The 22,815-nt window shown below is 43.2% G+C and overlaps 1 protein-coding gene across 1 annotated transcript; it reads left to right on the top strand.

The window, feature by feature from the left end:
* The first annotated feature begins 1,350 nt into the window (after window positions 1-1,350).
* On the top strand, window positions 1,351-16,809 carry reep5 (receptor accessory protein 5). Its single transcript, XM_083639556.1, has 5 exons — window positions 1,351-1,559; window positions 1,718-1,811; window positions 11,941-12,079; window positions 13,367-13,535; window positions 16,469-16,809. The coding sequence occupies exons 1-5, from the start codon at window positions 1,442-1,444 to the stop codon at window positions 16,516-16,518; spliced, it is 570 nt and encodes a 189-aa protein (XP_083495682.1). The 5' UTR covers window positions 1,351-1,441; the 3' UTR covers window positions 16,519-16,809.
* Window positions 16,810-22,815: the final 6,006 nt, after the last annotated feature.

Genomic DNA, 22,815 nt, shown 5'->3' with positions numbered 1-22,815 from the left:
TTTGCTAGATCTGTGTCATTGTGCCATCTGGCCAGGGATTCGAACTGGCTACGTTTGGACTACTCGTCTGCTTCTAAACATCTGGGCTACCTACTGCCCAAGTTGTCCACCTATTAGGTTATTTACCAGGCCACCCTAATAGCCTATAGCAGGCTAAAACTGGCCTAAGATTTCACTTTCAATTCAACCCCAATTAAAATGAGCCTAGGCCTAGATGTGTATTATAGAGCCAATCAACCTCAAATGTCTCAGTGAGAAGACTTGCTGTTGTCTCAGTAAGGAAGCAAAGATATCCTATAATTAAATGTCACATGGCCGTTGTGCGCCCATAATGAACTTGATAATGATAAGTGCTATCCTCCTCCTAAGCTTCCATCTTTGTTTCACGGTTTGACAAGGCGCATCATGTCCAACAGAGAAACAGAACTCTAAGATGTTTACAAGATTTGCTAAATCAATACATTTTGCAATGTCATCAAAGCAAAGCAAGGAAGGGCGCGGCTGCGGGGATATGAAGTGACGTTCAGCAGGAGACTCGACGCTGCTGCCCACAGTAGCCACTACCACCAGCTGCGTCAAGCTAGCTACACAGTTACATAGAAGCAGACCGGACGTAGACAGCAACGTGCCTTCAAAATAAGTCAAGTTTCTTTTTAAAGGCCTAGTTCACGAATAGAGTGCCGCAGGGATGACGAATTTTTGTAGCCTTGGTAAAAACCCAGGCCCAGCCTTCAACGTGACGTCACACAGGCTATGCACAGGCTATGCCTGTAGCGCAAGTTTCGTGACTGATAGCACATAGAGGTCACCTGGAGGCTGGGTTTACTCAGGCTAGTATTTTTGTAGGCTTAACCAGAAATCGCTGCCATGTTGGTTTGGCAGGTCTGTGGTTAACAAAAGTGTATGGGAGCGCAGATTTGGGTTCAGCAGGATAATCTTCACGAACCTTTAAATGCATTCTTTATTTCCAGTCATTGTTTACTCCACAAAATAAATTATAGGCTACTTAGGAAATCATTTAACTGTATTTGTACATGGCATTATTTTATAATGCATTAGGCTACATAGGCTACTATTACAAAACCAAACATCAAAACTCTGTGCTGAGGACAAGGTTAAAATGGTGAAATAATTCCAACATAAACCAGTTTAAGAAAGCATAAAGCAGCTAAATAAAATGATTCCAAGAGGATACTGAATATGAGGAATGATAACAACATAAATAACATGAAAGTTACCCTGAAACGTTTGTCACCTAAAGAGGCAATTTGTTTTGAAAGCGCCGACCGGAAGCCGCGTATCGTGTATGGTGGCTAGCTTGACCTTTAGTGTGAACAGCTGTGTGGGTTGCTCTGCAGGGGTGTCGCAGTTTTATAGACAGCAACTTCATCATACACGCCACCACACACAGCACTCCATTGTTGAAGAGGGACGCGTAGCCATGGCGCAGGGCATCAAAGAAAGATTTGACAAGTTCCTACATGAAAAGAACCTCATGACAGACGCCTTGGCCAAGATCGAGGCCAAAACTGGAGTGAACAGGACCCTGATCGCTTTCGGTGAGTCTTTATGTAGAAAGAGGAAAGGCTGGATTTGTAAAAGGAAACGATGGGCCCGTTTACCTCTAGCTAGAAGCTACGGGCCGCATTGATAGTCCGTTATAGTGTGGAGTCTACACAACGTTTAGGCTAACCATCATCGTGTCTCTTTGTTGCAGCTGTCACTGCTATTATCGCAGTTTACTTGGTGTTCGGGTATGGAGCCTCCCTGCTCTGCAACCTCATTGGATTTGCCTATCCAGCCTACATATCGTAAGTTACACACACACGCATGCACACACACACACACACACACACACACACACACACACACACACACACACACACACACACACACACACATACACGTGACATCACTCGAGCAATTGTGGTTTTTGGTTACTCGGGCCATTGTGACATCACTGATGATGACATAGACATTGTGACATAATTGTGATGTCATCAGTGATGCAAAGTTGGGCAATTGTGCACTGTGCATGCCAATAGGGCAGAGATGATGTCATAGGCACTGATGATGTCATAGGAATTGTGACATCATCAGTGATGTCACCAAGAACCTAAGTTGGTGACCAAATCGGCACGCAGATCGGACCGGACAAAGCCAGATATAGGGCCCGCGCTGAAGCGCTGGCCAAAGAAAATCACTTTGAATGGCAAAAATTGTTTTTTTGAACTGAAATGTGCTACCACTTATTCCATGGGCCTCTCTCCATTGCAGTGTGAGTAGCCTGTGAGTAAAATGTGTGGTCACATAACCAGTTTTGTCTGTGGTTGCCTAGAAACAGAGGGTGGCTCACCTTCCCCACAGGCTCAAATCACCCACTGCCCCTGTAGATCATATTCTCAGTGAAGCACATGTGTCACTTATGATATGTTGTATGTATAATATATGTATGTGGGCTAGCGTGTGTAGGCTGCAGTCATGATGTGGACATACAGTAGCCAAGTGAAATGACACTATCTCCATAATGATATTAAGAGGAAGACAATGTTTGTTTTTGATACAGTTGCCTAACAGTCTCTGGCTTTCACTTCTTCTGTTATTCCTAAATGGTTCAAATGGGGGGGAAGGAGAAAATGTTTTATTCTGTGGTACCTTTTGTTTGTTCCCTTTGCGACCCGAACACACACAGGTTCGATGATGTCACAGTAGGCCTACTTGATGATGCTATCAAATGACTTGTTTGTCTAAAGGGAGGGAGTAGGAGTTGGACTAGAGGCACACTAGTGGCAAAACCTCCACGTCTCACTACAGGAGACCTGTTTGAGCGAGGCTTCCGTCCCCGCTGCAGCGAGCACCCTGCTTCTGGGTTAACTGAAAGGAACAGCTGAATCAGAGAGGGTTTATCAGAGCCAGACGGCCCAGCTGTGAGTCACTTCCTGTATCTGTGTCAAGTGGGCTTCGCCTCTGCCACGCACGCCCCTTTAGGAGACTAGCAGCAGGTCCTGAGTCTATAGAGAGTTAAAGGGGAACATCGCTTCCTGCTTCAGCACTGTACCAGAGATTTTCATCCGCCATTTATTTTCCCATAGACATTTTGTAAAATGCTTATAAAAATAGTTTTACTGGTTCAAACCAAACGGTTCTTGATATATTTAGAAACAGGAGAGACCACATAACATTTAACTCGGACCAAAACGTTTAAAAAAAATGCGGGTTAAAGAAAATATTTTTTCAATGTTTTTTTTTTTAGTTTTGGTCCCAGTGAAATGTTCTATGGTCTCTCCCGATTCTAAATATAGCTGAACCGTTTGGTTTGACCAAGTAAAACTATTTTTATAAGCATTTTACTTTGTCTATGGGAAAATAAATGACGGAAGAAAATCTCTGGTACAGTGCTGAAGCAGGAAGTGACGTTCACTTTGCCTCTCTATTCACTCCAATGGAAGAAGTCAACGTGAGCACAGATTATGGCTGGTGTTTTTGCCCCATAGTTGCCAAAGTAAATATTGGACCCATTTTTCACGAGCCACATGTCTTCTGAACATTGTGACACTAAAATGGCATTTTTTCAGACAAATCAGGAGAAAATTAAGTTTGTTCGAGACCTGCCTTTGTCTCAGCAACGCACTCTCGCCAGATCTGGCAACATATCTCCCGTGAGATCTTGTAGTCTACTGGGTTGATATCAGGTCAAAACGAGCCTCAAAATAAAGCACACGCATATTGAATATTGCGATATTGCGATATATTGTCTAACTCCTTTTCCTACCTTTTCCTTGACCTCACCGGAAGTAAAACATGCAGTGTTTTTTTGTTTTGTTTTGTTTTTGCCCAAAATGTAGGCTACATTATTAAGCTTCTCTGGACTCAAAACGCCACTGCAGGCGCGGACTGCAACATCGGGCGCTCCGGGCAGATGCCCGGTGGCCTGGCATGGCGTGGCCTGCAATTTTTTTTATTTTTTTTTATTTTTTTATATCGATGCTTGGCGTCCAAATATCGATACAATATTGTCAGGGAAAATATCGCGATACTATGGTGTATCGATTTTTTCCCCCACCCCTAGTGTTAATGTTAAAAATAACCAATCAATTATAATAATTAATAATAATAATAATTATTATTAATAATAACACCAGTGTTGTGTTACTCGCGTTGTGTTGCTCAAGTCGACTTTTGACTCGACTTGAGCACTGATGACTTGGACTTGAGCATTCATACATTCGAACTCGGAAGTTGGAGACTCAGACTCGGAGTTGTTAATTAATAAAGACTGTTTATGTTTTTGCTAGTTTTTTCATAATAGGCCCTAATAATTTGGCATAAGATATTGATAGCTTGTATATTAACACTGTGATAGTATTACATTCCATGCGAGGGCAGGCACATGAGTTCCACCTACATGTGGATTCATGCTCCTATTTAATTCAGTACCTGACTCAGGTAATGGGGACCCGACTCTGACTCGACTCAGACTCTTCCTTGGTGACTCGGGCCATGTTCAGACTAGGAGGCCAAATCTGATTTGTGAACTTTAATGACCTATTAATGATTCTATCCAGATTTCTTTTATGAGTCTGGACGCTCCAAGTCTGATTTGTGTCACTTGTCCCAAACCACATATGGAGGTAGTTTCCAATCTGCTTTCGACTGATGTGACTTCAGTGTGGGCGCGCTGATCACCCAAATCAGATTCGAGAGTGTCTTTTGCAGGGGGGTGGGGACTTGAAGAGCAGAGAGCAGACATGCAAACACTGTATGTTGGCTCATTGGCTCATTGTATCTGGACACACCAGACACAGATCCGACTTGAACACTTGCCCAAATCAGATTTGTGACAGTGCGGACACGCTCCCAAATCAGATTTGGGAAAGCAATCAAGATAATGATGATTAATGACTTCAGCAGCAAATCAGATTGGCCTGTAGTGTGAACATGGCCTCTGACTCGAACATTGGTGACTCGAGATGTAGTGACTTGACTACAACAATTCCAAATTAGGTGGGGGGCCGGAGGGGACAAGAGGCGACCACGCCCACTTAGCAGACAGGAAGTGTTTGAACATTTCTTTTATTGATTTAAAGTTTTTAACATAACAAATAAAGAAAAACACAAAAAACCACATACATGTACAAAAAAAGAAAATCTATACATATACATACACAAGCAGATTCACTCAGAAAATAACCCCCCTCCCCGCAGGCCCCACCCACAAACCCACAAAGATATTAGCTGCCCTTCAGCAAAACATTAAAAAAAAAATACGAAACGCAACCTAGCTATCATGGCGACATCCATGGCCGCCGCGCACGGCTTCAACAAATGCATTCCAATCCACGCCGTAATATTTTCTACTTCAGCGCCATGCATACGACGGGCCACTGACATCTCCATGCAGTGTAGGAATTTAGCCAGGGGCAAGGGCACAAATGCACCCAAGAAATCTCAGAATGCCCCTAAAAACCATGATCCAAACCATTTCTATAATTCTATCTTCATTCGATTCATTTGATTTCCGTCTCTAGCACACACTCAACACCTGCAAGCTGGTTGCCAGAAGAAGACGAAGAAAACACACACAAACGGTGTGCTGTTGTCCCCAATACGCTTTAGCAACTTTATGCAGTAATTACTTTTTTTAAGTGAGCCCCAAATGTTGTAAATGCCCCCATATTTTGGGGGCAAAATTTGCCCCCAAATATTTTTTAAATTTCCTGCACTGTCATGACAGCCAGGTCCACAGCTGAAGAAGCCCATTGTTCAACAGGCAGAGTGGGAGGAGCCTTCCATCTGTGAGCTACCTTTTTTTTTGCGGCAGTAAGGCCCAACAACAGCCACGCCTCTCTGCCTCAAGGATCAATTCAACCCAGTGAAATCATTCAACAACAAAACAACAGGACAACAAGGAACAGTGACTCCAGCACGACGGACATCTTCCTGGCAACTTCTCTCCAAAATAAAGAAACATCCGAGCATTCCCAGACCCTGTGTATGAAGGTAGCAGGGGTTGCCAGCCAGGGGGCATAATGTACAGTTAGGGCTTTGAGATAGCTTTATCTGACAGACTAACCATTTCATACCACTGGCGCAGCGTGGAATGAGTGGTCTTGGTGTGTTGAGTATCTTTGGCTGAATGCGGTTTTATTAGTTTAGACGCCATCTTGTGAGTGTCGAGAGGCTGTTGTCAGATCAAAGTGGAAGGCTTCATTCAAAACACACGAGACACATGGAAATACTCCGCTTTCCCATTTACCCTCACACAGCATGGGGAGATGTTTATTTTCAGGGTAGAATTACCTTCAATGAAAAGACCTTTGGTCAATTGTGGTTTAAATGGCATTTGTTGTAAGTGCATTGAACACATTTTACTAAATGGTTGACATTTATGTTAGGATATACTAAGCAGCTAGACAATTTCCACCCCAAAAAGTCAAATGAGATTAAATTAAAGAAGAAAATTCTGAAACGATTTCTGATAGTGATTTTCAGTATTTGCTGTGCAATAAATAACGTTGGAACAGTGAAGGTTTGAGTTCCTGTATATGGCTGTGGTGTAATCCACCATTTCAGACCTGTGGTTTTCTATGGAAGCTACGCCCAGGAAGTGATTTGTACACTTTTCAGAGGGGAGGGAGACAAACCGTTTGATAGTGGGGAAGACAGCGTGGGCGACCAGCACCGGTCAGAGACACCGGTCATGTATATATATATGCTAAATTATAGAAGATATGTATATAATATGTAGAAGATATTATGATCAGTATGACTCCTGACGTTCCTCACAACTGTAGTTTTCTTCTTTTTGAAGAGGACCTGCAGATCTACCAGCCAGTTTATAACAGCCAAAATAATCTCAAGCTGTCAGAGCCGTCTTAACAGGTTTGACTGTAAACAGAAACATGCAATATAAGTGGCTCACACAGTGAGTGCTTGATGAAATTATACCTTTGTGCCATAGAGGATGACAGTGTAGAGAGGATAACAGGAGGATGACAGTGTAGAGAGGATAACAGGGGGATGACAGTGTAGAGAGGATAACAGGGGGATGACAGTGTAGAGAGGATAACAGGGGGATGACAGTGTAGAGAGGATAACAGGGGGATGACAGTGTAGAGAGGATAACAGGAGGATGACAGTGTAGAGAGGATAACAGGAGGATGACAGTGTAGAGAGGATAACAGGGGGATGACAGTGTAGAGAGGATAACAGGGGGATGACAGTGTAGAGAGGATAACAGGAGGATGACAGTGTAGAGAGGATAACAGGGGGATGACAGTGTAGAGAGGATAACAGGAGGATGACAGTGTAGAGAGGATAACAGGAGGATGACAGTGTAGAGAGGATAACGGGGATGACAGTGTAGAGAGGATAACAGGGGGATGACAGTGTAGAGAGGATAACAGGGGGATGACAGTGTAGAGAGGATAACAGGAGGATGACAGTGTAGAGAGGATAACAGGGGGATGACAGTGTAGAGAGGATAACAGGGGGATGACAGTGTAGAGAGGATAACAGGAGGATGACAGTGTAGAGAGGATAACAGGAGGATGACAGTGTAGAGAGGATAACAGGGGGATGACAGTGTAGAGAGGATAACAGGGGGATGACAGTGTAGAGAGGATAACAGGGGGATGACAGTGTAGAGAGGATAACAGGGGGATGACAGTGTAGAGAGGATAACAGGAGGATGACAGTGTAGAGAGGATAACAGGAGGATGACAGTGTAGAGAGGATAACGGGGATGACAGTGTAGAGAGGATAACAGGGGGATGACAGTGTAGAGAGGATAACAGGGGGATGACAGTGTAGAGAGGATAACAGGAGGATGACAGTGTAGAGAGGATAACAGTGTAGAGAGGATAACAGGGGGATGACAGTGTAGAGAGGATAACAGGAGGATGACAGTGTAGAGAGGATAACAGGGGGATGACAGTGTAGAGAGGATAACAGGAGGATGACAGTGTAGAGAGGATAACAGGGGGATGACAGTGTAGAGAGGATAACAGGGGGATGACAGTGTAGAGAGGATAACAGGGGGATGACAGTGTAGAGAGGATGACAGGGGGATGACAGTGTAGAGAGGATAACAGGGGGATGACAGTGTAGAGAGGATAACAGGAGGATGACAGTGTAGAGAGGATAACAGGGGGATGACAGTGTAGAGAGGATAACAGGGGGATGACAGTGTAGAGAGGATAACAGGGGGATGACAGTGTAGAGAGGATAACAGGAGGATGACAGTGTAGAGAGGATAACAGGGGGATGACAGTGTAGAGAGGATAACAGGGGGATGACAGTGTAGAGAGGATAACAGGGGGATGACAGTGTAGAGAGGATAACAGGGGGATAACAGTGTAGAGAGGATAACAGGGGGATGACAGTGTAGAGAGGATAACACAAATATACTGGCTATGACCCCCCCCCTCCCCGAAGCTGGTACATTAGGCTTTAAGAAGGAAATGCAGCCGATAGGAAACACAGGTTATGTAAGTTTAGCCATTAGCCTATGATGGTTTGTGGCTTTCTCTCTGATGTCACAATGAATTAGAGAGAAAACAATCACCTGCACCTGTGCTGACATGTCTCAGTGCAGCACTGAAGAGGTTTGATCTGTGCTGACACGCCTCAGTGCAGCACTGAAGAGGTTTGATCTGTGCTGACATGCCTCAGTGCAGCACTGAAGAGGTTTGATCTGTGCTGACATGTCTCAGTGCAGCACTGAAGAGGTTTGATCTGTGCTGACACGCCTCGGTGCAGCACTGAAGAGGTTTGATCTGTGCTGACACGCCTCGGTGCAGCACTGAAGAGGTTTGATCTGTGCTGACATGTCTCAGTGCAGCACTGAAGAGGTTTGATCTGTGCTGACACGCCTCAGTGCAGCACTGAAGAGGTTTGATCTGTGCTGACATGCCTCAGTGCAGCACTGAAGAGGTTTGATCTGTGCTGACATGCCTCAGTGCAGCACTGAAGAGGTTTGATCTGTGCTGACATGCCTCAGTGCAGCACTGAAGAGGTTTGATCTGTGCTGACACGCCTCAGTGCAGCACTGAAGAGGTTTGATCTGTGCTGACATGCCTCAGTGCAGCACTGAAGAGGTTTGATCTGTGCTGACATGTCTCAGTGCAGCACTGAAGAGGTTTGATCTGTGCTGACATGTCTCAGTGCAGCACTGAAGAGGTTTGATCTGTGCTGACACGCCTCAGTGCAGCACTGAAGAGGTTTGATCTGTGCTGACATGCCTCAGTGCAGCACTGAAGAGGTTTGATCTGTGCTGACATGCCTCAGTGCAGCACTGAAGAGGTTTGATCTGTGCTGACACACCTCAGTGCAGCACTGAAGAGGTTTGATCTGTGCTGACATGCCTCAGTGCAGCACTGAAGAGGTTTGATCTGTGCTGACATGCCTCAGTGCAGCACTGAAGAGGTTTGATCTGTGCTGACACGCCTCAGTGCAGCACTGAAGAGGTTTGATCTGTGCTGACATGCCTCAGTGCAGCACTGAAGAGGTTTGATCTCTGCTGACACGCCTCAGTGCAGCACTGAAGAGGTTTGATCTGTGCTGACATGTCTCAGTGCAGCACTGAAGAGGTTTGATCTGTGCTGACATGTCTCAGTGCAGCACTGAAGAGGTTTGATCTGTGCTGACACACCTCAGTGCAGCACTGAAGAGGTTTGATCTGTGCTGACACACCTCAGTGCAGCACTGAAGAGGTTTGATCTGTGCTGACATGCCTCAGTGCAGCACTGAAGAGGTTTGATCTGTGCTGACATGTCTCAGTGCAGCACTGAAGAGGTTTGATCTGTGCTGACATGTCTCAGTGCAGCACTGAAGAGGTTTGATCTGTGCTGACATGTCTCAGTGCAGCACTGAAGAGGTTTGATCTGTGCTGACACGCCTCAGTGCAGCACTGAAGAGGTTTGATCTGTGCTGACACGCCTCAGTGCAGCACTGAAGAGGTTTGATCTGTTTGAACTCCTCTCCTCTCGCAGGCACTGCCACACAAAACACAGGCCATCACTCTGATTAACACTTAAACCAGCAACTTCAACACTTAGCGGAAACACTGGAACCAGTTGACTTTTCAACACTTTACCAGTTTAAACACTCAAAACCAGGAACAGTAATATCCCTGCACAGCAACCTGTAGCACCACCTACCCCCATGTATACACCCCCCCCCCCCCCCCACCACCACGTACGTACGTACGCACGCACACACACACACACACACACACACACACACGCACGCACGATTTGGAAATATGCTTGCTTGTGAAATAACTACACACACACACACATTTGATGTGTTGACTGTGAAATAACTGTAATATCTGTCCCAAAGCCTCGTTTGCATTGAACGGTGTAATATCTGGAAATATATCTGTATAACAGCTTGTTTATGACACTTTACACCACACTTATTGTTTATAGTAGTTAATGCAAAAATACTGTACATGTTTGAATGTACCTGCGGAGTCATATTCCTTGTATGTGTACATACTTGGCCAATAAAGCTGATTCTGGTTCTGATTCTGTTTGGTGCATGTGAGGACACGTGTAGCAAAGAAGATTACTGTGGTTATTGTGATGTCACCATGTGCATGTTACAGCTTCTGTCTCACAGCAGCTCTCTGTCTGTAGACAGTCAGCATGTCACCATGTTACAGTCTGTGCAGCTTCTGTCTCACAGCAGCTCTCTGCAGACAGTCAGCATGTCACCATGTTAAAGTCTGTGCAGCTTCTGTCTGTCTCACAGCAGCTCTCTGCAGACAGTCAGCATGTCACCATGTTAAAGTCTGTGCAGCTTCTGTCTGTCTCACAGCAGCTCTCTGCAGACAGTCAGCATGTCACCATGTTAGTCTGTGCAGCTTCTGTCTCTCTCACAGCAGCTCTCTGCAGACAGTCAGCATGTCACCATGTTACAGTCTGTGCAGCTTCTGTCTGTCTCACAGCAGCTCTCTGCAGACAGTCAGGCCATTCAGCAGTTACATAAGTTTGTGAACAGGAGTCAGGTGCAAAATGAACAAAGAGCAATAGAAATGTGTTTACCAAAACACAGCCAAGAGCAGCACGAGGCAAATTCACATCGGTCAGGCAGACAGCCAGTCTGCTATATCTATGCCATCTACATCCTTATCTTCTATATACCTCTTTCTCAATATTCTTTCTTGTGTTCTCCATGACATCTGCTCCATAAGATCTAACCACCAAAGTGCCATGTTCTCCACGACATCTTCTCCATAAGATCTAACCACCAAAGTGCCATGTTCTCCATGACATCTTCTCCATAAGATCTAACCACCAAAGTGCCATGTTCTCCACGACATCTTCTCCATAAGATCTAACCACCAAAGTGCCATGTTCTCCATGACATCTTCTCCATAAGATCTAAGCACCAAAGTGCCATTTACAAAGTCCAATTCCAAAATGAAAGCATTTGTTAATCAGACTGAATTCTCTACATCAGAGGTTTTCAATGTGGGAGGCGGGCCTTCCCAGGGGGCCTCCAAACAGTTTCGGCAGGGGCTCAGGGAAAATATGACATTACAATTACATGAGTTTTTACTTAAACTAGAAATTGTCCAATATGGTGCATCCCTAGTGGGAGCTGATGAAAATGTCTTCTTAGAATCGGTTCAAGCTACCATCCTCCCAGACAGACATCAGATCACAGGTGGCCGACACGCACATGATGTTTAAGGACAATATTAACCTAATTTCTCCCACTGATACATCAGCTGAATCCTGCCACATACATTGGATGCTTTTCACAGAATTGTGTTGCTAGGCAACAGTTTGGAGCCTAGCTTATGTCCTGTCAGTTATTGTACTAGCTAGCAAACACTGACAGGAAGTAAGCTGGGGGGCAATTTAGAATGTTCATGTTGTCGAGTTAAAACCGTCAATTTCTTCCTCTTTATGGTTCCTCTTCCTCCAGGATCAAGGCCATTGAAAGTTCAACCAAAGACGATGACACAAAATGGCTGATCTACTGGGTGGTGTACGGCGTCTTCAGTGTGGCCGAGTTCTTTGCTGACATCTTCCTCTCCTGGTTCCCCTTCTACTATATAGGCAAGGTAACGCAGATGACTTCTTCTATTATATAGGCAAGGTTCTAATATATAGGCAAGGTAACTGATAGAGAATGGAATTTAGGCTATCAGCTGTTATATATACATTTAGCGGATGTAGAATGGTTAAGGAATTCCATTCTCTATCAGTAACGCAGCTGACTTCTGTCAGGATTTATTGTGTTTGTGTGTTTGTCCTTGGTCAACATCTCCTCAAAGATGACTCACAGTTCCTTTGGTTCTATGCTAACAGTTAATTTGGAAGGGGGCGTCTGGGTTTAATGGTGCATTCCATTTAGACTGGTCTAATGGTGCATTCCATTTAGACTGGTCTAATGGTGCATTCCATTTAGACTGGTCTAATGGTGCACTGTTCAGCACTGAGGGGCAACTGGGAGGAAGAACATGTTCCTCCGCACGCGCTACGTCCTGCCGGTGAAACCCCCTCACTGTCAGGTGAAATGAAGACTGCACATGTATCGGAGGAAACATGTCCTAGTCTACAACTCTCGCCAGATTGGCAGAGGGGGTGGAGCAACGACCAGGACAGCAGGGGGAATAGACCGTTTTCACGGGGGCCATTTTGTGTCGAAATGGCAGGGTAAACACAGGTGCAAGCAAAACACTAATGAGGGTTTCCAACTTCCATGAGTGTAAGTTGGAAACCCTCATTAGTGTTTTGCTTGCACCTGTGTTTACCCTGCCTTTTCGACACAAAATGGCCCCCGTGAAAAGGGTCTATAGGCCCATTTCACAGCAACCGTTTTGAGGTGGTAAACCAGGAAGTAAAGCAGGTGTAATCAATAATATTAACAAAGGCCCTGGGACTGGATCACCTAAATGGAATGGATGGAACCATCATTAACGGTATTGATTACAGCTGCTTTACTTCCTGCAATATCACCTCAAAACCAGCCAAGTACAATTGGCAGAAGGGAATGACCTTTCCCCCCCCCCAATTCCTTCACTTTATTTCAAATGCGTTTTTTCTTAACATCCTTATCAGAGGTATTTTGTGCAGTCATGTGCTTTTGTATTGTATGATACTACAAATATGATCGGTTCTACAAAGCAATTTGAACTATATTTTCTAACACACTGTCACTAAAAGCTATTTCTCTTGTAGCTTGGCTGTAGTTGAAGTAACGGCTAGCTGGTAAGACTAGACTTTGAAAGTAGCTTCATCAGCACTGATGAGCAGATCCCTCTGTGTGCCTTTCTGCCTGACGAGCTTCCTGGAAGTGGTGTGGTGAGATGAGAAACCGCTGTTTGTTGTCGTTTGTGTCTCTCTAGTGTGGTTTCTTGGTGTGGTGCATGGCTCCCACGCCCTCTAACGGCTCGGTGTTGATCTACACCCGGATCATTCGGCCCTTTTTCCTCAAGAACGAAGCCAAGATCGACGACGTGGTGAAGAACCTCACGGACAAGGCGTCAGAAGCTGCCGACAAGATCAAAGATGAGGGTGAGCACACCAACAAACAAATGAGTTTCATGTTTTTTAAATCATCCGTCTTTGCTCATTACATCTGCCTTTCTTACTGTCATTACTGGCAACTAAACCTGTTCGAATTTTGCATTGGGGGAGAGTTCTATTGAAGTGACTACAAACCGTCTCTGTGTGTCGTTTCACTTTTTATTGAAAATGCTTCCACCAGATTTTCACGGCTGCTTTATGAGAAACGCCATTTGAGTGGCGACAACATCGTTGACATCACTGGCACTCGGCATAAGGAGGATTAATAACGCTATTATTAACGTTAATTATCGATATCAGATTCTTAATCGTCAATAACGTAACGCTAAACATCACTGACGTTACTCGGTGTTGACATTTCAGCTAGAAGTGCCTTGTTGTTCGACTTGTCCTGTTTGTTTTTTCTGAGCGGCTCCCCTTCCGAGGACTAGTTTTCCTTTTTAGCCAGCGATCTATCATGTTTGCAAGCAGCTGTCTGTATCCACCGAGAAATCACTGTCAGCAGAGGAGCGTTGATGTCCAGAGAGGACTGAGGGACGCGATATTTTTTTCCCCATGATGGCGAAGGCTAGGCGAAGGCATGACCCGCCCCTCTCTGCCTCTGATTGGCGTTTGATTAGTGTCAAACGTTGATCCAATCACATTCACTTGGCTATCCTCCATCTCTTCCTACAGTCTGTGCTCAGACTCAGTGGGTCAGACAGACAACCGTTTCGCTTGCTAAGCACCGTTCCGCACAAACATAGATCGGTCTTCGCAAACCATTGCGGGATCACTCCCCCTTTTATAAATTGAAAATATGCGGGAATTCGGGAAAATGTGCGGGATTCCCGCAATCCCGCGCCAAATTTTAAGCCCTGCATTAGCTCAGTGAGTCATTAGCTTGGTCGATGCTCCATGTTGTTGCCGCAGGTTCAGGCTGTATCGGCTGAGCTGTGTTCTTCTTCTTCTTCTAATGGCTTTCCGGCAGACTGGATGCCTTGCGGCACATTGCTGCCTCACAGAATATTACACAAATTACAGACTCGGGGGTCCGCCCCCTCCTCAATGCTCCTCCCTCCGGCCGCCTCGCTCTCCTCTTCGACCTCCGTGTTCCCGGACCTCGTGCCAGCGCACCAACTTGCCTTGCCCCGAAAAGTGATGTTATAATATTTTTTTCCCGATTTTTTTTTATCCCATTTTTACCCCCCATTAGTGCTAATATTCAATTTATTTATCCTGGTTGCTACTCCACCCTCTGCCGATCTGGGGAGAGCCGAAACTGGCTCCATGCTTCCTCCGAAACATGGGCAGTTAGCCAGCCGCTTCTTTTCACCTGACAGAGGAAGCTTCACCGGTAGGACATAGCACGTGGGAGGTTCACGCTATTCCAACCAGTTCCCCTCCCTCCGAACAGGCGCCCTTAACGACCAGAGGAGGAACCACATTAGCAACCAGGATATTGCATGTTTTGGTGAAGGGGGTTCCTATATGAAGGAAACCCCCGGGAGGCACGGGGAGAACATGCAAACTCCACACAGAAAGGCCCTTTTGACGACCCCACCCGGGCGGCGGGCACTCGAGGACATGCGGACGGGCACGCATTCCTTCAGCGTTCACAGCGTCCCGGGTGGGAATCGAACCCAGGACCTTCGAGCTGTGAGGCGACGGCGCTTACCACTGCACCACCGTACCCCCGAAAAGTGATGTTAAAGCCTAGGGCATCCAAACGACCTTGACTTGGAAACCCTGCTCGCTGCGGCCCTCTTGTCACTAGGAAGGGAAGTGACTTCACAGGGTGCAGGGTGGAGGTGGGGACTTGTGAGCATCTCTGGTGCAGGGTGGAGGGATTAGCCCTCTGGAATGAAAAGTAGCCCAAGTATGAGGCAGTTGAAATGTTGACTCGACGAGGCCGAAAACACTGTTATCTTTACAGAAAAGCTGCAAGGTCTGTGACAGTGACAGACATGCACTCGGAAAACGTCAAGGGTGTTGGCACACACCCTGGCCTTGCCACTAAAGATTATAATAAAAATTGATTATTCATATTTCCTTGTTATTTGGGCCTCGTCAGCTAGCCTTGAGAAAATAGTTATTTTTCAGGTTGCTGCATAGTTTACACAAGCACAAGTTGAGTGAGTAGTTTGTCAATCAGGGAGATGCCATTTATTCATGTTTTATTACACAGCTTTGTTGAATACTTGATTCTGATTGGTCAGTCACGTTGCTATGCATGCCATTTTGAGAGACTGGAGGACCACGTCCAGTCATATCAATCAGCAGGTCGCGACACCTGGTGGCGGAAAAGAATTCCATATCTTTCTTTAGTAAGTAGGTGTCTAATAAGTAGGATAATGTACAGCCAGCCGGTCAGGATCGTGAACTCAACCCCAACAGGGTGATCAGGACCCCCGATGCAAAATGCAACGACCAAGCTGTAACATAACATTCTCCCTTACGTATGAATTCAAAATAAAGTTGTTAATGTACATAACCATAACCATTTTCTCCCCACTGAATGGTTTTTGACTGATATTTTAGTGAATGTATGGCTCTTCACAAGGGGCTCCTTTGTTGATAAAATCTGATTACAATTGTTCCATCACTGCATTTTTTTTTACATTTTCTTTTTACTGCCACAGCTTCAAATGCTTTTTAAATTTGTTTCCCTTTAAACTTTTTGAAAAAAGTATTTTTGTGTGCTATTTGTATAGCCTTGTAAAGAATAGTCTTCGTTGGCTTCAAGTGGAAACCCATTAAATTGGATAATGCCTATGATTACAACAGGAATAGACAATACACCAAAGTATGGATTGAGATTCAGGACATTGCCTCTGAAAAGTTTGGAATAGATAGCAAACACAGCCATCCACTCAGCATCTGTGTGAGTGACCATCTCCGGTTCGATAACAGATTTCTCCCATCGTTGAATCTGTCCACAGCCAAGAAGGCCACAGCAAACCTCATGTTCGATGAGAAGAAGAGCTCCTAAGGAAGACGTTGCCTTTCTGACGGTATGATCGCTGGAGCTGACTGTGTTACAGTGGAAGAAAATGTTGCCTTGAAAAAAAAAAATGCTTTTTATTTTATAAATTATCCTGAAGTTAGTAACTATTGTCGTCATCCATAAAAGCTGTAGTAGATGGTAATGCTCTATACCTATAAAGCAAGCAATTTCCCCAAGACGATTTACATATTTAACTTGGCCTCTCTTAAGTCTATGAAATAACTGTGTTGCCCCCCGATATGTTTTACAAACCGAATAAAAAGAGTTACTTGCTGACTTGCTGTTTTCTGATTTCACCTAGTTTCCTGAACTCCATTGTGTATTAAAAGGTAGGTAGAGACAAATGGTATTGTGGTAGTTAGGGCTGGGTGTCGTTTAATTTGAAAAATTACCAGTACCCTTAAAGTGATGACGACACCAGTAGAGTACTTAGTTCAATATAATTTGTCTTATTTTTTTATTTTTTACTTTTGAATGTTTTGGTGGCATCTGGGCACACTGAACTGCCACCTCCGTCACATACACCGCGCTCAACACCACATACTGTCTGGATTGTAGTTGTTGTGGTAGTGGGTCAATCACATGTCACATTAAACGCTTGCGGGGATTGGCTGCGATCAAAACCATAGAAATATATATTATTTTATTTAGATCTGTGTAAGGATGGAATGCAGGCGTTGTTTGACGGCAGAAGTTTTGATAGTGCTTGGTACTGGGCAGTGTTGGGGGTAACTCATTACAAAAGTAACATATTACATGTAATCAGAGATGGGTGAAAAAAGTATATACCGGTAAAAGTAAATATAAGTAGTGTATCAAAAATTATTTTGATACAAATTACAAATACTTGCTCAAAAAAGTATCACAATACAAATACAAAATACTGGTCTGAAAAATTTATTTGAAATATAAATACGGATTTTGTATATTTTGAAAATGCATAAAACTTTTTTTAACTGATAAAGAGCTGCAACGATTAGTCAATTCATCGTTCATTGCCTAATATTACATCAATTGCCTATTTTGATGATCTATTAATCATTCTGAGCCATTTCTTTAAGTCTTAATTCTCTGATTCCAGCTTCTCAAATGTGAAATGTTCTGGTTTCTTTAGATGGTAAATCGTGTCTTTAGTCCTCTGTGACAGTATTCTCCTTTGTGTACCCTCTAACACACTACAGTTCTTCAATTTCAGTTTTAGTTTTTCAGCACAAATTATTTCTCCCTCACTTCAGCTGTTAATAATCATCTTCTGTGAGGGCTTTTGACTTACAGGCAGCATTTCTACATGTTACAGTAACTAAGGGGTTGTCCTACAACCCAGGTTTTATGAGTGAAGCGAGGCTCGGCCAAGGAGGTGGGAGCCGAGCTTCAACAAAATTAAACCTCACGTTTTGGAACTTTGACCATGTTTAGCCATAGATATGATATCTGTTATGAAAGTTATGATAGTAGGTCGGAGGTAGCCTGGGTAAACCCAGCCTCCACGTGACCTGCTCTCAGACCTGCTCTCAGTCACTACGCTAGTGACTGAGAGCAGGTCTGAGAGCAGGTCACGTGGAGGCTGGGTTTACCCAGGCTAGGTCGGAGGTCCCAACAACTTCACATCCCCACCATGTCAGTAAATTGTCACATAAGTCTTTATTTAACATGCCGTGTGCATAGAAATACAGCAATATTATTTATTCCACCACAAAAGGTACTTTTCAGGAACATGTAACCATGGTACTTCAAGATGCCACGGTATGGCATTCATGGTAAGCGGAACTTGCTAATCCTGTGGCTAATGTATGGAAACAGGGAGGTTGTCAGCTTTGTAGCAGTATATTTATTTATCCATTTTGTAGAGCTGAGCTGGCCACAGGTGTTTTTTATATTAGTTGTGTCTCACTAATACGATAAACTGGTTTGCATGCAGTAAACGGTTTCATTTGCAGATAGGGCAGTGTTTGCCTTAGCATGCAATATCTAATCATCACATTTAGTACTTTTATCTCTGGGGGAATTTCCACCAACACGAGGCTTCAGTACTAGTTTGAGTCAGACTGAAGACCCACCCTAGAGGCAGAGTAGAAGTGACATCTCACATTGGTTTTTCTTTTTTTATTCCACAGTTTAAACCTGTGTCAATGTTTAAAATGTGTCAATTTGAGAATAAAATGACATACAAAACATTTATTTTATATATTTAAAATACACAATACAAGGTCAGAGACTTGATACAAATTAGCCTACATCTTATTTTTCTCAGTCCAGCCAAATACAAATGACAAAAATACACAAATGTATTTGAAATACTGTACGTATTTTAAATACATGTATTTAAAATACTGCCCATCTCTGCATGTAATATATTACTTTTAGCAGTAATATAAGTTGTTACCAATACAATTTCAGTAATACCCTAACTTTTTTTTTTTTAATCAAAGCACATACCGGTATTTATATACAGATACAATAATGTCTTAATCAAATTGTGTTTTTTCATGCAAATAACCACTATAGATGACAATAACAAAGGAACAAATAAAAGTAACTATGTCGTATATTACATTTTGAAAGTAACTTGCCCAACACTGGTACTGGGTTATTTCGATCAATAGCTTAACCCTTGTACACTGTTAACTAATACTTACCCCTAAATGTTATGCCCCTCCCATTGTCCAGTTTTGGTCAATTATTTTTCTAATGATAAGAAAGGTAAAAAAAAATCTTTTTTTTCTTTTCTTTTTTCCCCCCAAACATTTTACCTTCAGATGAAGCTATACATACCAAAAATATTTATTCATTTTCAGAAATGTAACCCTCTATAAGCCAGTTTGTCTTGACTATAAACAGTTTCACTTGCTGCTTTTTCAGATTTCCACAATCTCTGCACAAAATATACCGTAATCCAAAGGGAATGTTTTTGGGTGGGATTATCACAGTGGGGTCTATGTAAAAGATTATTACCAATATTTATTTTGTTCCATTCTTACTTTTTATTCAGTGACAATTTAAAAAACAAATGCACTGTATACTTTTTTAGACCATCTAATTGACCATTTTTGGGCAATTAGAGTGAGTCCTTCTGGGCAAGTACTAACCATTTTTGGCCAACAACATAAATAGAGGGAGAATCTTTTTTTCCTTTTTTGCTCAATCTCATGTTTGCTCAATCTCATGTCTCAATGTTCATTACTTTTCAGAATTTCAACCCTTTCAATGCCAGTTTTTAGTAATTGACCATTTCCTTGACCGGCCAAGGGTGCATTCTGTCATTCTGATGCAGGTCATAAACAGACTCTGTCTAGCCTAGTATGTGGATGATCAGGACACATCGGGATGGGGCTTTGGTGGGGGGGTGGGGGGACAGCTCAAGTTGCTTGTGTGTGTGTGTGTGTGTGTGCGCGCGCACACACACACACACACACACACACACACAACTTGAGCTGACTTCAATATAGGCATGTTTTTTTTGTCCCTCCCTCCCCCCAAAACCCCATCCCTAAAATGGTGTTCATATGGATGTGTGTGTGTGTGTGTACACACACACACACACACACACACACACACACACACACACATCCATATGAACACCATTTTAGCTGAAATTATTTATTCCATTGGGCTGTAGTGGTCCATAATGCAGCACAAACAGAAACCAGCTAAATTGATTGCAATAGATGCATGCCATACATGAGAAAATGTTGCAATCTGCTGAAAAATATTAAAAACCATAATTTTGAAGCCTTATGTCCAAAATATCTGGAGGAAGTCATAAAAAAAATGCTTTTTTGTAAAAAGTGTCTTGGAGCTCAAAAATAGCACTTTTTTGCACTTTATAGTGGTTTTCAATGGGGAAATTATCTATTCATTTCTGGATATAACAACAATGCAGTAAACATTTTTGATTCCCGGGGCCAAAAATGAGCTGAGGCACTGAAGTGTGAAAATCCTTGATATATGCCCCAATCCCCCACCCAATTTCAAAATTCATCGCCATTTGACCATTTATATCACATTTATAACAATGCGAACACAGAAAATTACACTGCACTAGCCCAAAATGTACCAACACTGTACAAGGGTTTTAAAGCAGTGGTTCTCAAACTTATTCATCTGAAGGACACCTAAACTGACACAAATTAGACCACGGACCCCTATCTGATAGGATTTTGTCCCAGCTGGTCCCCCATCTGAGAACGATGCTTTGCTTTTAGATGTTATTACAGAAAGTGTATGAACCCCATGACCAAAACAGTCATACATTCTGTCATTGCTCATTGTGTTAGTTATGGATGGGATTATACTGTATGTGATTATTCTTTTTGCTGGGGACCCCCAGAGCGTCCCTCAGACCGCACTTTGAGAACCGCTGCCTTCAAGGTATTGAGTACCGATTCCCAGCCCTAGCTGTAGTAAAGTATGTATTAGGGTTGTGTTTATGAAGTATGTATCATGTACATTGATAGCATAATATATATCATGTAGTATGTGTATTCATAGTATTCCCATGACGTCACAAGCATTCTCCTACCAATAGGGCGCTACAATACACAGCTCATTGGCTGGTTGTGTCACTTGATTGTAATCACCTGTTAATTGATTACAATCACCTGCTATTTTCCTACCAAGATGGCCGTGTGGTGATGTAACAATCCTATCAATACAAGCACAAGGCACAAAATGTTGAATCTCTAATTTCTTCAATGACATCAGTTGTATATGCATCTTTTGTTCTTTTTTTAACCAGCCTAAACTCTGACCATGCATTCATAGGTCATCCTCTAAAATTAAAGTGTTGTAAATATTAAAGAGAGATTCATCATTGTATAACCATGTCATTAGTCATTCTCACATAAATCAGATTGACAGTCTGTTAGGTTGGATTGTGGAGACAGGAGAAGATGCTGGTCCAGCCTGCACAGTGTAGACCGTCCTCCCTCCTGCATGCCAGACGCCGCGGAATACATCAGATGCCCGTCTACTGCACGTGTGGAACGCATCCTCCAAGCAGACAGACTCCAGGAACAAGTATAAATAAAGGAATATAAAAATAAATACTATAATTTTTTTTACAGTCTAATATGGTATAAACAGAATGCAGAAATTCTACTGAGTCTGTGGTGTCCGCCTCCACACAGGAGTATATCTAGGCCTACAGAACTTGAGCTGGTAGCCTGGGGCCGTATGCCTAAAGATTCTGAGAATCCTCTCAGAGAGCTCCTAACTTAGCCTAAAAATTCCTAGCAAGGAGTCTTAGCTTAGGAGTGATTCCAGAACATTCTCAGAGAACTCTGAGCAAGGAATGGACAGAAACTCCTATCTTAGTGAGGAGGTGTGGTTGACCCCGTTGCCAGGTATGAGTCATCATTTCAAAAGCTGTGATTGGTTGATCCTAAAAGCTAGATAAAAATACACTTTTGGTGATAATGGGCATAGAATGGACCGCCAAATCAATAAACTTAATCATAGAATCTAATCTCTATGAAGACTGTGTAATTATAAATAATATTTTACATAAAAAGAAAATCTCTGTTAAATGAATAGTAAGCTATACTTCTAAATTATCTTTAAAAATGTGTGAAAACTCAGGCCCACTTGCACAGTATTCACATGCTGATAGTTATATTTATTTGCGTCCATGAATGCCCTTTTGTGAGCCTGTAAAGTGTGGACATCCAGCGGAAATGAAACAAATTGTGTCACAATATGAGGCTGTCACAGCGCTGTCAGTGTTTGCTTGATGACCCTGCTGATGGAGGGTTGTGACAGACCCAAGTCATCACTGCTGCATTGTTGCATTTTACCTGTTGCTAAATACCTCAGTGTTGTGATGACTTTCATTTCCGGTGATATTGCATTGTGGCGTTGGGTTGGAGAAGTAAGCGCATCTCTAATGAGATCAACCACGAACATGATTCCTGCACGATCCAATCTGTAGCGTTTAATTAATTCACTGTCATCCAGTGTTTGGAGAATATCTCTCCTGCCTCTTCTTTCCGCCATTTTCTCCTCTGCTTAGGGAACTCCTAAGCCTCTTAAAAGTCCTCTTCCCTGCTCTTAACAGATCTCACCTTAGGAGCTCTCTTAAGAGCTAGTATTCTTTAGGAATACCTTTTATCTTTACTAGGATCTACTCTTCACTTTTAGGGGAAATTCTAAGAAAACATCATGATTCTAAGAATTTTCTTAGAATTTGGCCACTAGGAGCAACTCTTTGCACTAAGAATCTTTAGGAATATGGCCCCAGGTGTTTATGACCCTGTTAGGGGTTGGGAGTGGTGGGTTGGGAGATTG

The sequence above is a fragment of the Poromitra crassiceps genome (assembly GCF_964638095.1).
Source record: "Poromitra crassiceps genome assembly, chromosome: 6".
NCBI lineage: Eukaryota > Metazoa > Chordata > Actinopteri > Beryciformes > Melamphaidae > Poromitra > Poromitra crassiceps.
Note: the sequence above shows the minus strand (reverse complement) of the source record. Positions and strands in the feature narration are given on the sequence as shown.